General features: G+C 40.9%; 1 protein-coding gene across 8 annotated transcripts in view; it reads left to right on the top strand.

The window, feature by feature from the left end:
* DOCK8 (dedicator of cytokinesis 8) overlaps positions 1-11,330 on the top strand; it is a 233,762-nt gene that overhangs the window by 193,985 nt on the left and 28,447 nt on the right. For all 8 annotated transcript variants that reach the window (XM_010860673.1, XM_010860679.1, XM_010860674.1 and 5 more), the window contains 8 exons: positions 65-197; positions 1,125-1,212; positions 4,933-5,029; positions 7,064-7,198; positions 8,190-8,342; positions 9,393-9,551; positions 10,188-10,288; positions 11,046-11,238. In XM_010860673.1, the coding sequence (XP_010858975.1) occupies positions 65-197; positions 1,125-1,212; positions 4,933-5,029; positions 7,064-7,198; positions 8,190-8,342; positions 9,393-9,551; positions 10,188-10,288; positions 11,046-11,238 (1,059 nt within the window). The remainder of the gene's footprint in view (positions 1-64; positions 198-1,124; positions 1,213-4,932; positions 5,030-7,063; positions 7,199-8,189; positions 8,343-9,392; positions 9,552-10,187; positions 10,289-11,045; positions 11,239-11,330) is intronic.

The following is an 11,330-nucleotide window of genomic DNA, read 5'->3' on the forward strand; positions in this document are numbered from 1 at the left end:
AGGATTCTCCCCGTGAACAGAGAGCTCCCCAAACTTAATGTCCTCCTGCCTCTGTCCTGTCCAGGGAAAACAGAGTTCTGACAAAGTCAGTACCCAAGTTCTGCAGAAGTCGAGGGATGTCAAGGCCAGGCTGGAAGAGGCTTTGCTCCGTGGGGAAGGGGCCCGAGGGGAGATGATGCGGCGCTGCCGGACTCCAGGTATGTTGGGTCAGCCCTTCCCTGCTCTCTGTCAGCAGAGTTTGGTACCCTTTGTGGGAAGGAGCGTCCTCCCCACATGATGAATAGACACCACCACTTTTAACACGTGTGATAATAGAGACAAGCAGATTCTGGGATTTGGCGCACGATGTATGTGATGTTAGCCACATTCCTCTAAGGGAAAGCTCCTTTCCTGAGATCACAGGAGCCCTGAAAATGTCCTCAGCTCTCATCTTCTGTTTAAAACTTACTGGTGGTAAAAGATCCCATCCAAGAATATGAGTCGTGGGATGATGAATGGTGTCTCCCTCATTTCTCCCTGGGATATTTGAAGAGTCTATGTAGATAGTCCTACTGATAGTTGTGGTTCCAAGATCATTTCCCCAAGTCATGCAGGGTTTACTAGAATAGGTCCAGTCCCCTCCTGCGGTGGTCTTAGAGGGTCCTACCGCACAGTCTGAGAGTGATCTCCAGAAGGCTGAGTTCTTCTCTTTAGGGCATATTAGCCTTATCCATTGTGCTCAAGGAAAACAAAGTGATGGTTCCTGCTCTTCAGTGGGACGAGGTGGCAGGGAACTTGGAAGGAGCTGAGCTTCTCAGGGGTGGTTGAGCACCCTTTTTCAACACCAGCACTCTTCATAAATAAATAATATGGGGAGAAACCCTGATTTCACTGAAACCCTGTGTCCATGGGAGATGTGCTTGCCAACACTCCAGAAAGGCTTCTGAGGTCTGGCCTGTCAATCAAAGAGCAGACTAACCCATCCCAGACTTGGTTATGAGTTTGGCCTCCCACCAGCACCAGCATGGATTCTAATTATCTGGAGAAACAGCACTGAGTCCCTTCAGTTGAGCTTGTTACAAAACTTCTGGTTATCTTGCTACTACTGCTAATCAAATTCCTGTTGTGCATTTCTTAACTCCTAGGGAATGACCGATTTCCAGGCCTAAATGAAAATTTGAGATGGAGGAAAGAGCAGACACACTGGCGGCAAGCTAATGAGAAGCTAGATAAGTAAGTCACTCAGCAACTTTGTGCCACTTTTACCTGAAGTTCAAAATGATTTTTCCCAGGCTGCTTGTGTTACTGAAACAACTACATCCTTCCAAGGGTAAGAAACTGAAACATCATTATCTGTATACATTTAGTTCATCCAGGGTTCCAGGATAATCAATGATATAAAGAGTTATGATATCCAGCTCTTAAACATTTATCACATTAATAAGCATTTAAAGAAAACTAATGTTTAGCAATCTCAGCTAGCTTAACAAAAACTGCTGATGAGTCAGGACAGGGTACCCAGGACCACATCATTTCAATCCATATTTCCACTCCACAAATGTGTACAAAGATGTATATTCAGGGATATTTATGTCAGCATTACATAAAAAAAAATTTTTTAATTGTTGTTTAGTCACTAAGTCTTGTTCAACTCTTTGCAACCACATGGACTGTAGCCTGCCAGGTTCCTCTGTCCATGGAATTTCCCAGGCAAGAATACTGCAGGGGGTTGCTATTTCCTTCTCCAGGGGATCTTCCTGAGCCAGGGATCAAACCTGAGTCTCTTGTGTCTCCCAAGTCTCAGTGTGCCTGCATTGGCAGGCAGATCCTTTATTGCCAAGCCACCAGGGAAGACCCACACAAAACTGAAACATTCTAAATGCTAATAGGGAAATAGATAATGAAATATTAGGTTGGCATTTAAATGTTTCCAAATCATTTTAATGATATGGGAAATGCTTTTGATTCAATGTTAAGTGAACAAAGCAGAGTAGACATTTGTTTTAAGAGTATAATTTTAAATCTCTACACATAGTAGATATATTTTTTAAAGACTGGAAGGAAATTTACCAAAACATTAACCACGATTTTCTTTGTGTTGAGAATGTTTGTGAAGGATGTTTTCCTTTTTATACTTTTCTGTATTTCCTACAATGAATGTGTATTATGATATATTATTATCAGAAAATAATGCTAAAGTAAAAAAAGAAAAACCTGCTTGGATTGCAATATATGCTATATCCATATTGTAGTATACACAACAATTTGGACCTATGAGGGCTCAAACTAAATTGTCTGAATAGATAGCACATATTAGTATCTGCTGTTCCTCTTAGCAAGAGGTAGCTTAATGAATCCTGGGGTTCACTGCTGAAACATTATATGGCTTAAGACAGCCCCTCCCCACATGCATACACTTGACAAGGCATACGCAGGGTATCCCCATGGTATATAAAACATCCGTTATAAGGAGGGGTGGGGGATGAGGTGGGCTTGAGTAGCAGTGTCTTTTTATAAATAAATATGTTGCTATCTTTGTTGTTATCACAAGAATGGATCATTCTGGTTCATTTATGGGACTTTTGGAAGTCAAGTTTATTTTAAAACATTAAGGAGATAAATATTTTAATTATATGTGTTGCTTGTATAGCCCAGTTGTTGCTCTTAGGAATCATATCCATTTGCTTTGGGTATTTTGTGCTTGTTCTAAGTTCCCTGAACTGATTTATAAACTATTGATTCTGAGAGTCTGTACGTTTTAATTTAGGCATTGAACACCACCCCGCCCCCCACCACCATCACACACACAAATTAAAGAACTATTGCATGTAGTTAATTAACACAGAACTGCTTAGGCAGTTAGGCCATCTACTCCATGAGATTAAAAGAAGAGCCGAACAGAAAGCACAATTGCCTGGGCTGTGTAAGTGGGTGTTTGGGGAAATCTTCCCCTTTTGTCACAGAAACAGCACAGTACTGAGGCTTTCCACACAGGGCACACCAAACCCCTCCAGGTCAAGTCAGCCCTGAGCTGCGCTTTGGGCTGCTTGTTGCCAGAGGAAATGATTCACTTCTGATCATCTTCATGGGTGATTTTTTAATAGCGAAACCGTAGTAAATTGTAACCGTGCAAGTTAGCTGTTTAGGAAAACTTTTGTAATTATACCAGTGGTGTCTTTCACCTTCTTTTAGATCACTATTCAATGATTTTGGCTCTGTTTCTTTTAGAGCAGTCATTTTCAACCCAGCTGTACATTAAAATTGCCTGGGGAGCTTTAATAGCCCCCAGTGCTCAGATGTACCTCAGGCCAGTTAATTCAGGATCTCCAGCAATGTTACTCAGAAAACAGTATGTGGTGAAAGCCCCATTTGATTCTTGTGAAGTCAGATTTGAGAACCATTGTTTTCAAGAAATAGCTGATAGGCTTTTTAAATCCGTATTAGTGGTGATGATAGTTGTACAATATGAGTATACTTGGGACCACTTAACTGTACACTTAAAAATGGTTAAGGTGGTAAATTTTATGTTGTGTGTATTTTGCCACAATTGAAAAATTTGGAAAAAAAAAAACCCAGATTAGGTCACGCTAGATCTTCACTGTCTAGTACAGTAGCCATGGTAGTGCAGTAAGTGAAAATATACATGTCAGATATTGAACTTAGCACAGGTAAAAGAATGTAAAATATCTCATTAATAAATTTTATTGTGATTACACATCAGCAATATTTTTGATATATTGGGTTAAATAAAAATATTAACATTAATTTCACCTATGTGGCTACTACAAAATATAAAATGACACAAGTAACCCCCCATTATGTTTCTGTTAAATAGCTTTGCTCTAAATCTAAACCTACCAGTGAATTAATAAAAAGAAGCTTTTCTGTTTCACTTATTTTACATAAATATTGTCATTTGGAGAATGAGGAAAAAATATAGAGCAGCTTGGGACCACAGAGCCTATTCTACGCATGAAAACATTTAAAACATAGAAAGTGTCAATTCTGAGTCCTTGATGGAACATAAGCAACAGCAATGCCCCCATCATTGGGTGAAGGGACTCGAGCACAGCTAAGGGATGATCTTGGACCAAGACTTTTGAGCTTATATCAGGATGCCTTAGCCCCTGTGGCAACACTTCAGCACTGGGACGTCTTGAGAAAGTCAGTTCTTCACACTTCCCTTTCCTGGCCACTAAATTTGAAGATATGAAATCTCTCTTTCTAGCTTCACTTGAAATTTATGAGAATGGATGAATTAATACATAAAATGCTCTGATTCCTTAAAAAAAGAACCTAATAGAAAAGTTCCACTAGGTAATTTCCCATTCCCCGGTGGGTAATAACCACTGACATCCAGCAGGAAGTTAGATGGTGTGCCTGACAGGAATGCAGCCTTGCTTCCATTGGAAAAGGACAGAAGGCCCGTACTTGACTGTGCAACCCCAAAGTAGTCTTTGGAAAGTCAAGACACTGATTCTTCCCTGACCGCTTCTGAAACATCATCCTTTCCTAATCCAGCAGCATTGTGATTAGCCAAATTCACATCAAACCCAGTCTTGCGTCCTCTAGCTTGTTGCAGGGGCTTCTTGGCTCAGGTTGGGAGATGATTCTCACAGGTGAAATGCAAGAATGACCCTCAAGCTTTAAGCAACAATCTGATTGGCTGGCCTAATTGCTAGTAATAACCAATAATTGCTCTTCTACCCATTTGTTATTTTTATAATTGTCATCATTCTTCATAATAGTGGGGATGAGAATGGCCTGGAGCCTCTACCTAGAAAATCTTTTAACCAGGCTCCAATTACACAAGTTGCCAGTGACCAGCTGCTTTGTTTTCACTCCTAGATTGACTCTTCAGAAGATTTCTTTACACTTGGCATGTGGATTACCATCATCAGGAGATGACCAGATTTGATGTGCACTTTAATTTGACCTCTTTTTGTTTCTTAGAACAAAGGCAGAGTTAGATCAAGAAGCCTTGATCAGTGGCAATCTGGCTACAGAAGCAAATTTAATCATCCTTGATATGCAGGAAAACATTATCCAGGTGAGGACAACAAACACCTGATCTGTTCAACATGAATATGTCCACTGGAATTTAATAAGAATCCTGTATAGAAAATTGTGAAAAATAAGCGTGATAGAAAATGCTTTTTGTTTAATGAAGTCAGGAAGTTTACTATTTACAATGAAAGTGAATCACTCAGTTGCGTCCGATTCTTTGTGCCCCTGTGGACTGTGCAGTCCTTGGAATTCTCCAGGCCAGAATACTGGAGTGGATAACCTTTTCCTTCTCCAGGGAATCTTCCTGACCCAGGGATCAAACCCAGGTCTCCCTCATTGTAGGTGGATTCTTTACCAGCGGAGCCACAAGGGAAGCCAGATAAAGGAAGTGACATTGCAAGACTATTTACAGTAGTGAAAGCTACTTACAATAGCATCCACCTTAGAAATTCCAGAAATACTCAAACAGGACATTCTTCTGGATGCATTGACTTGATGTTCACTTGGAAAGACTTAGGTGCTTGACAGACTGACCCTCATAGTTAAATCTACTTGAGCGTATGCAAAGATTATAATGTGAGTGGTGGGCTTATAATTCAGTACCTATAATAGTTGTGGTAGGTAGGTTTTCGTGTTTGTCTTTTTGCTAGGTCAACCGCCTTTGAATTATGGTTGATGTCTGTATGGGAGCTAAGATTATGACTGGACGAAGTAAAAAGAGGGCAAAGTGTGATTAATGATGTCTGTTTTGGACACAAATTAATGAAGAAAAATAATCTGTACCAAGAATTTGCCAACTGTGCTGTAGAAAAGTATTATATCACTGTGAACTTTACAGTAATGTAGTTCACCATACTAATTTCATCTTCTAAGTGAATGTTTCCAGAAATTCTCAAGACATCTAGGTGATAACGTTTTTAGTTTAACCTCAAAAATGAGTTCGTACATGTTTCCAATGAAAAATCATTTATTAGAATGGATCCAGTATTGTTTCTAGGGCCAGAAAAGGAAATATCATCAAAACACAGTTGAACCTTAGTAATCCAACTTTTGTCTCTTAAAATGTAATTATTGTATAAAAATAAAGACAAAAAGTATATGGTATCTTTGATAGATCAGATCAGATCAGTCGCTCAGTCGTGTCCGACTCTTTGCGACCCCATGAATCTCAGCACGCCAGGCCTCCCTGTCCATCACCAACTCCCGGAATTCACTCAGACTCACGTCCATCGAGTCAGTGATGCCATCCAGCCATCTCATCCTCTATCGTCCCCTTCTCCTCCTGCCCCCAATCCCTCCCAGCATCAGAGTCTTTTCCAATGAGTCAACTCTTCGCATGAGGTGGCCAAAGTACTGGAGTTTCAGCTTTAGCATCATTCCTTCCAAAGAAATCCCAGGGCTGATCTCCTTCAGAATGGACTGGTTGGATCTCCCTGTAGTCCAAGGGACTCTCAAGAGTCTTCTCCAACACCACAGTTCAAAAGCATCAAGTCTTCGGTGCTCAGCCTTCTTCACAGTCCAACTCTCACATCCATACATGACCACAGGAAAATTATATCTTTATACAATACTGCTTTGAGTGCTGTCTTCTTAACATCGGTGCTCAAAATGTACTTGGAGTTTTCAAAGGCAGTTGAAAACTGTTATTGACATTGGTGGTATTAGTCCTGCTGCAGGTGATGAATAAGCTTCTCTTTAGGAACGTCCACTGCCACAGGCAGCCCCTGGGAGGCCCACAAGGAAAGCTGTGCCTTGTATACAAGGAAAAAGACCTTTCCAAAAGCTCACCCAGGATGAGGGGAAGGTGTGCTTTATAGCTTGAGTTAGCAGCCTGGAATAAGGTGTAAATCCCAAATCAGTTGGGAGTTTTGGAATAAAGTCATGTGGAAATAGGGCTTCAGCACTCCTGGTGATGGACTGTATGCAGGGTACTTTCTCAAACCCTTAAGATCATAGACCAAGAGATGAAATGTCAGCGTCACTGTGCTAATTGCCAAAAGTACCTACTTTTGTCTTCCCCTCTCAGTTCACGGGCATAGCACAGGGATTCATCGATGCTGTTCTTCTCTTCCCCCAGGCGAGCTCGGCTCTGGACTGTAAAGACAGCCTTCTGGGAGGCGTGCTAAGGGTCCTTGTGAATTCTCTGAGCTGTGATCAGAGCACCACATACCTAACTCACTGCTTTGCGACGCTCCGTGCTCTCATTGCCAAGGTAAACATGGGATGCTTATTCTCTTACTTTTTATTAAGAGTTAAGATTCTCATCAGTCTAGCTTCACATTTCTTGCTTCAGGTGCACGAAAACCCACAGACCACCATTGCGTTAAGTGACACTGGGGTAAAAGTCTTAAGTCTCGTTAGGAAGGAAGCAGATACACTGATTCTGTGAGACTCACCAGTGCCTCTCACATTAGAAATGTGGGCCCACTCACTGAAGACACGAGAGTGGAAATCAATTGAGCAGATTTGTTTTTCACCTTTTTTTCATTAATGTCTTACGTGAATGAGATTCAGTTCCTCTGCATGACTCCCATTAGTGAGTCTTACAAAATGTCACATCATAAAATGCCAGAAAGTTTAAAAATAAATTTCTCATAGCCTGAAGAATATAGATTTTCCTAAAGTAAAATGGTGTATTGCAGATTTCTGTGCTCCACACTCCGCCCCCCGCAATCCCTTTATTGAAAATCTTGGTTGTTGACCTCTACCTGGTATCTTTTACATTTAGAAAGTGGACTCCTGGGGCTTCCCTGGTGGTCCAGTGGTTAAGACTCTGCATTTTCAGTATTTCGATCCCTGGTTGGGAAACTTAAGATCCCATAAGCCATGAGGCACAGCCGAAATAAAGTGGACTATCTCTGCTCTCACCTGTTGGGATCATTTGCTCTTAGTCACCAATAATTTCCAGGGAAACATGGAATAATTCCTTCAGAGCTGTGACTTCACCAGGGAATGCAGCCTGGCTAACCATGCAGATAATTATGTAGCCTTGCTCTTTGTAAGCAGTTCCTAATGAGATCAAGTCAACTCCATTGCTTTAGTTCATCTTCTGACTCAAGTAACTCATTATCTTTATGAAGCAGTGCATTAACTCTTCTGGGCTTTGCTTGTCCAAGCAGACATTTACATATCTCAACAGGCATCTGGTCCAGAAAGGGTATGAATGTGCCAAGTGATGTCTAATGCCGCTGCGTCTCTCCTAGTTTGGCGACTTGTTGTTTGAGGAGGAAGTGGAGCAGTGTGCAGACCTGTGTCAGCGAGTGCTGCACCACTGCAGCAGCAGCATGGACATCACCCGCAGCCAAGCCTGCGCCACTCTCTACCTCCTCATGAGGTTCAGCTTTGGAGCCACCAGCGTAAGTGCTCAAGGGGACCTAGGATCAAGAGTCAGTGCAAAGCACTGGTAGAGGAAAAGTGTGCACTATTGCAGTTGACTTCTGCCCTGTGTGAAGGGAACAATGGACATGTAGATGGATAGCAGCTTTTTTCTGAATTTCCATCTGGAAGTAAATTATTAAGACTGATGAAAGCAGTGTTTTCCATCAGTGTGTTTCCATAAGAAATGAATGGCTGTGTGTAGATTCAAGGTTGTCATCTGTGGGTGAAAAATACAACAGAATTAGGACTTTGGAAGAGCTTCTCTTATTTCCACATTCTGATTGACTGGTGCCAGAATGACCTGTGGAAGAGAATTTGAAATGATCACTATCATCTATGCCTAAGTGTTCACTGAAGCTTAGTAGCCTTTGGAATTCAGCCTTATTACAGCACAGTCTTAGTTGGTCTAGATTTTGGTGTGCTGTTTTGCAGTTTACATTTGTGGTCATGTTAATGAGCGTGTTCAACTATATTCAAAGATAATTTGGTCCATGGAAGAAAGGCAGGGTCCTCAGAATGTATTAGGTATAGCTATTGAAAAGCCTTTAGGACATTTATCAGAGCCCCTTGGAATCACCATATTTTTCCATGGGCCTAGAAGGAAAGGAGAAACAGAATGTCACTGCCTACCCAGAGTCCAGAAATCTCAGAAATCTTGCCCATGTAGATTCTGCTCCTCTTTGAAGTTTAAATAAAGTTCCAAGAAGAGGAATCTTGGCACGAAAGGAGACATTCTGTAACCCAGCTGTGTAGGAACCTTTCAGCGTTACTGCACAGAGCTGGCCCAGTGCTCAATGAAAATTTAAAGGGAGCTGACAGATTTATGTCAGAGCAATACCCATTTAAACCATTTAAACAACAATATGAATCATGAGCAAAGTATGGCTCACATTTCATTGGGAAAAAAGGAAATGATTGAGCTTGGGTAAAGGAAACACTAGACAGTTATTGCTATCTGGCTCTACCTCCTCCAATTATCTCCTAGCTGACTGCTTCTTGTTTGTTCCACCATTTTTTCCCTGACTCAGAACTTTGCAAGAGTAAAGATGCAAGTAACCATGTCTCTGGCATCTTTGGTGGGAAAAGCACAAGACTTTAATGAGGAATACCTGAGAAGATCCTTGAGGACAATTTTGGCCTACGCAGAAGAGGACACAGCCATGCAGACCACTCCTTTTCCCATGCAGGTAGACTGAAGAGCATGCTTTGTCTCATACGTGGGTCTGGGGTCAGCCAGTTTTAAATGTATCTTAAATATGTATCTGTGTGTGTGTACACACATACATATACATATATATATATACACACACAAACATACATATATATGTGTGTGTATAAGATACATAACATAATATATTTTATATATTATATAACTTTTATTAAATATAATTATGTCATATGATACAGATAATTATGCAAAATATTGTCATACGCATTATATGGAACCTAAGCTGAGGTCCTAAGCTGCCTCCTCGTTGTTATAAAAAGCCCTGATGTCCAGAGTACAGTTGAAGGCTTACATGTTACAAAGAACTGAAACTAATTTCACCAAAAGAGTATTGGAGAGGGAAGATAGTATAAGGATTCAGGACTAATACATGGATGTCAAAGGCCAACTCACATGTAGGCCGTGGCAGTGCCTGGACCTGCAAAGATGAAGGTCAAAGAGGATGCAGTCTAGACTTCCCTCCACCTGTGATCTCTCCTGTCTTAGCAAAGCCTGCTCATGACTGCCCCTTGGACTCTCAGTGCAGTCCTCACTTTTTGTTACCATGGACTACAATGCTAAGGTTGTTTGGGGTATACACTTTTTTTTCTTCCAGGTGGAAGAACTTCTCTGCAATCTGAATAGCATCTTATATGACACAGTGAAAATGAGGGAATTTCAGGAAGATCCTGAGATGCTTATGGATCTCATGTACAGGTGAACTTTTCTGATAAAATCAAAAGTGTGTTACTTAAATATCAAGGGTTTGCCACTATGGAGTTTTTATGAATATAATTATCATAGGAAATGTCGCTATACTAATTTGGCTGACATCCAGAACTGTACTTAGAAATTGGTAGAAAATCATCATTTGGAGGGTGTTGATTCATGTACATGTTTTCAGAAACAGTTCCCTGATTTAAAGGGAGGTGTATATTTTTAACATTATTTTCTACTTACCATAGAATGAGAGAAAAGAACTATCAACTGTTACGTGAATTATATCTGAAATTTTTTCCACTTACATTCAGACATGCATGTAAGTTTCATTTAGAAATCATATTTTACTCTGTAGTTTAAATTTTTGCTTTGTAATCCTTGTTTTAGGAGAAACTACTTACAAAGACAAAATTGTTCTGACATGATGTCGTAAGAAGGGTAGTACTTTTTGTCTTCTGTTATTATTTTGAAATAAAGGAAAGTAAAGAAAGAAAAGTTACTAGTGCTCCATTCAAATAGACATCGTTTTATCAGGTCTTTTCTTCCCCCATAAATCTTTAACTAAATGATACATTCTTAGGGTCCTACACACCTTAGACATGAAAGTAAAACAGTTGGACTTATACATGTTTGCCTTTTCTCTTATTTTCTGAACATGCAGGCAAAACTCTCAAGGGAAAAAAAGTGTCCATACCCAATAGAAAAACAGTATCACTAACCAGTTGTCTTTGAAACTTTCGAAACCCATCTTCAGAATTGCCAAGAGTTACCAGGCCTCTCCTGATCTGCGGCTGACCTGGCTCCAGAACATGGCAGAGAAACACACCAAGAGGAAGTGCTACACAGAGGCCGCCATGTGCCTGGTCCATGCGGCTGCTTTGGTGGCCGAATATCTGAGCATGCTGGAGGACCACAGCTATCTGCCCGTGGGCAGCGTCAGCTTTCAGGTGGGGGCAGGTTCACCTTTTCCTTTGGTGTAGTGGCTCTCATCTGGGGGCATTTGCCAACCTCTGAAAATATTTTTGGTTGTTACAACTGA

Source organism: Bison bison, unplaced genomic scaffold (genome assembly GCF_000754665.1).
Source record: "Bison bison bison isolate TAMUID 2011002044 unplaced genomic scaffold, Bison_UMD1.0 scf7180017864469, whole genome shotgun sequence".
Taxonomy (NCBI): Eukaryota; Metazoa; Chordata; class Mammalia; order Artiodactyla; family Bovidae; genus Bison; species Bison bison.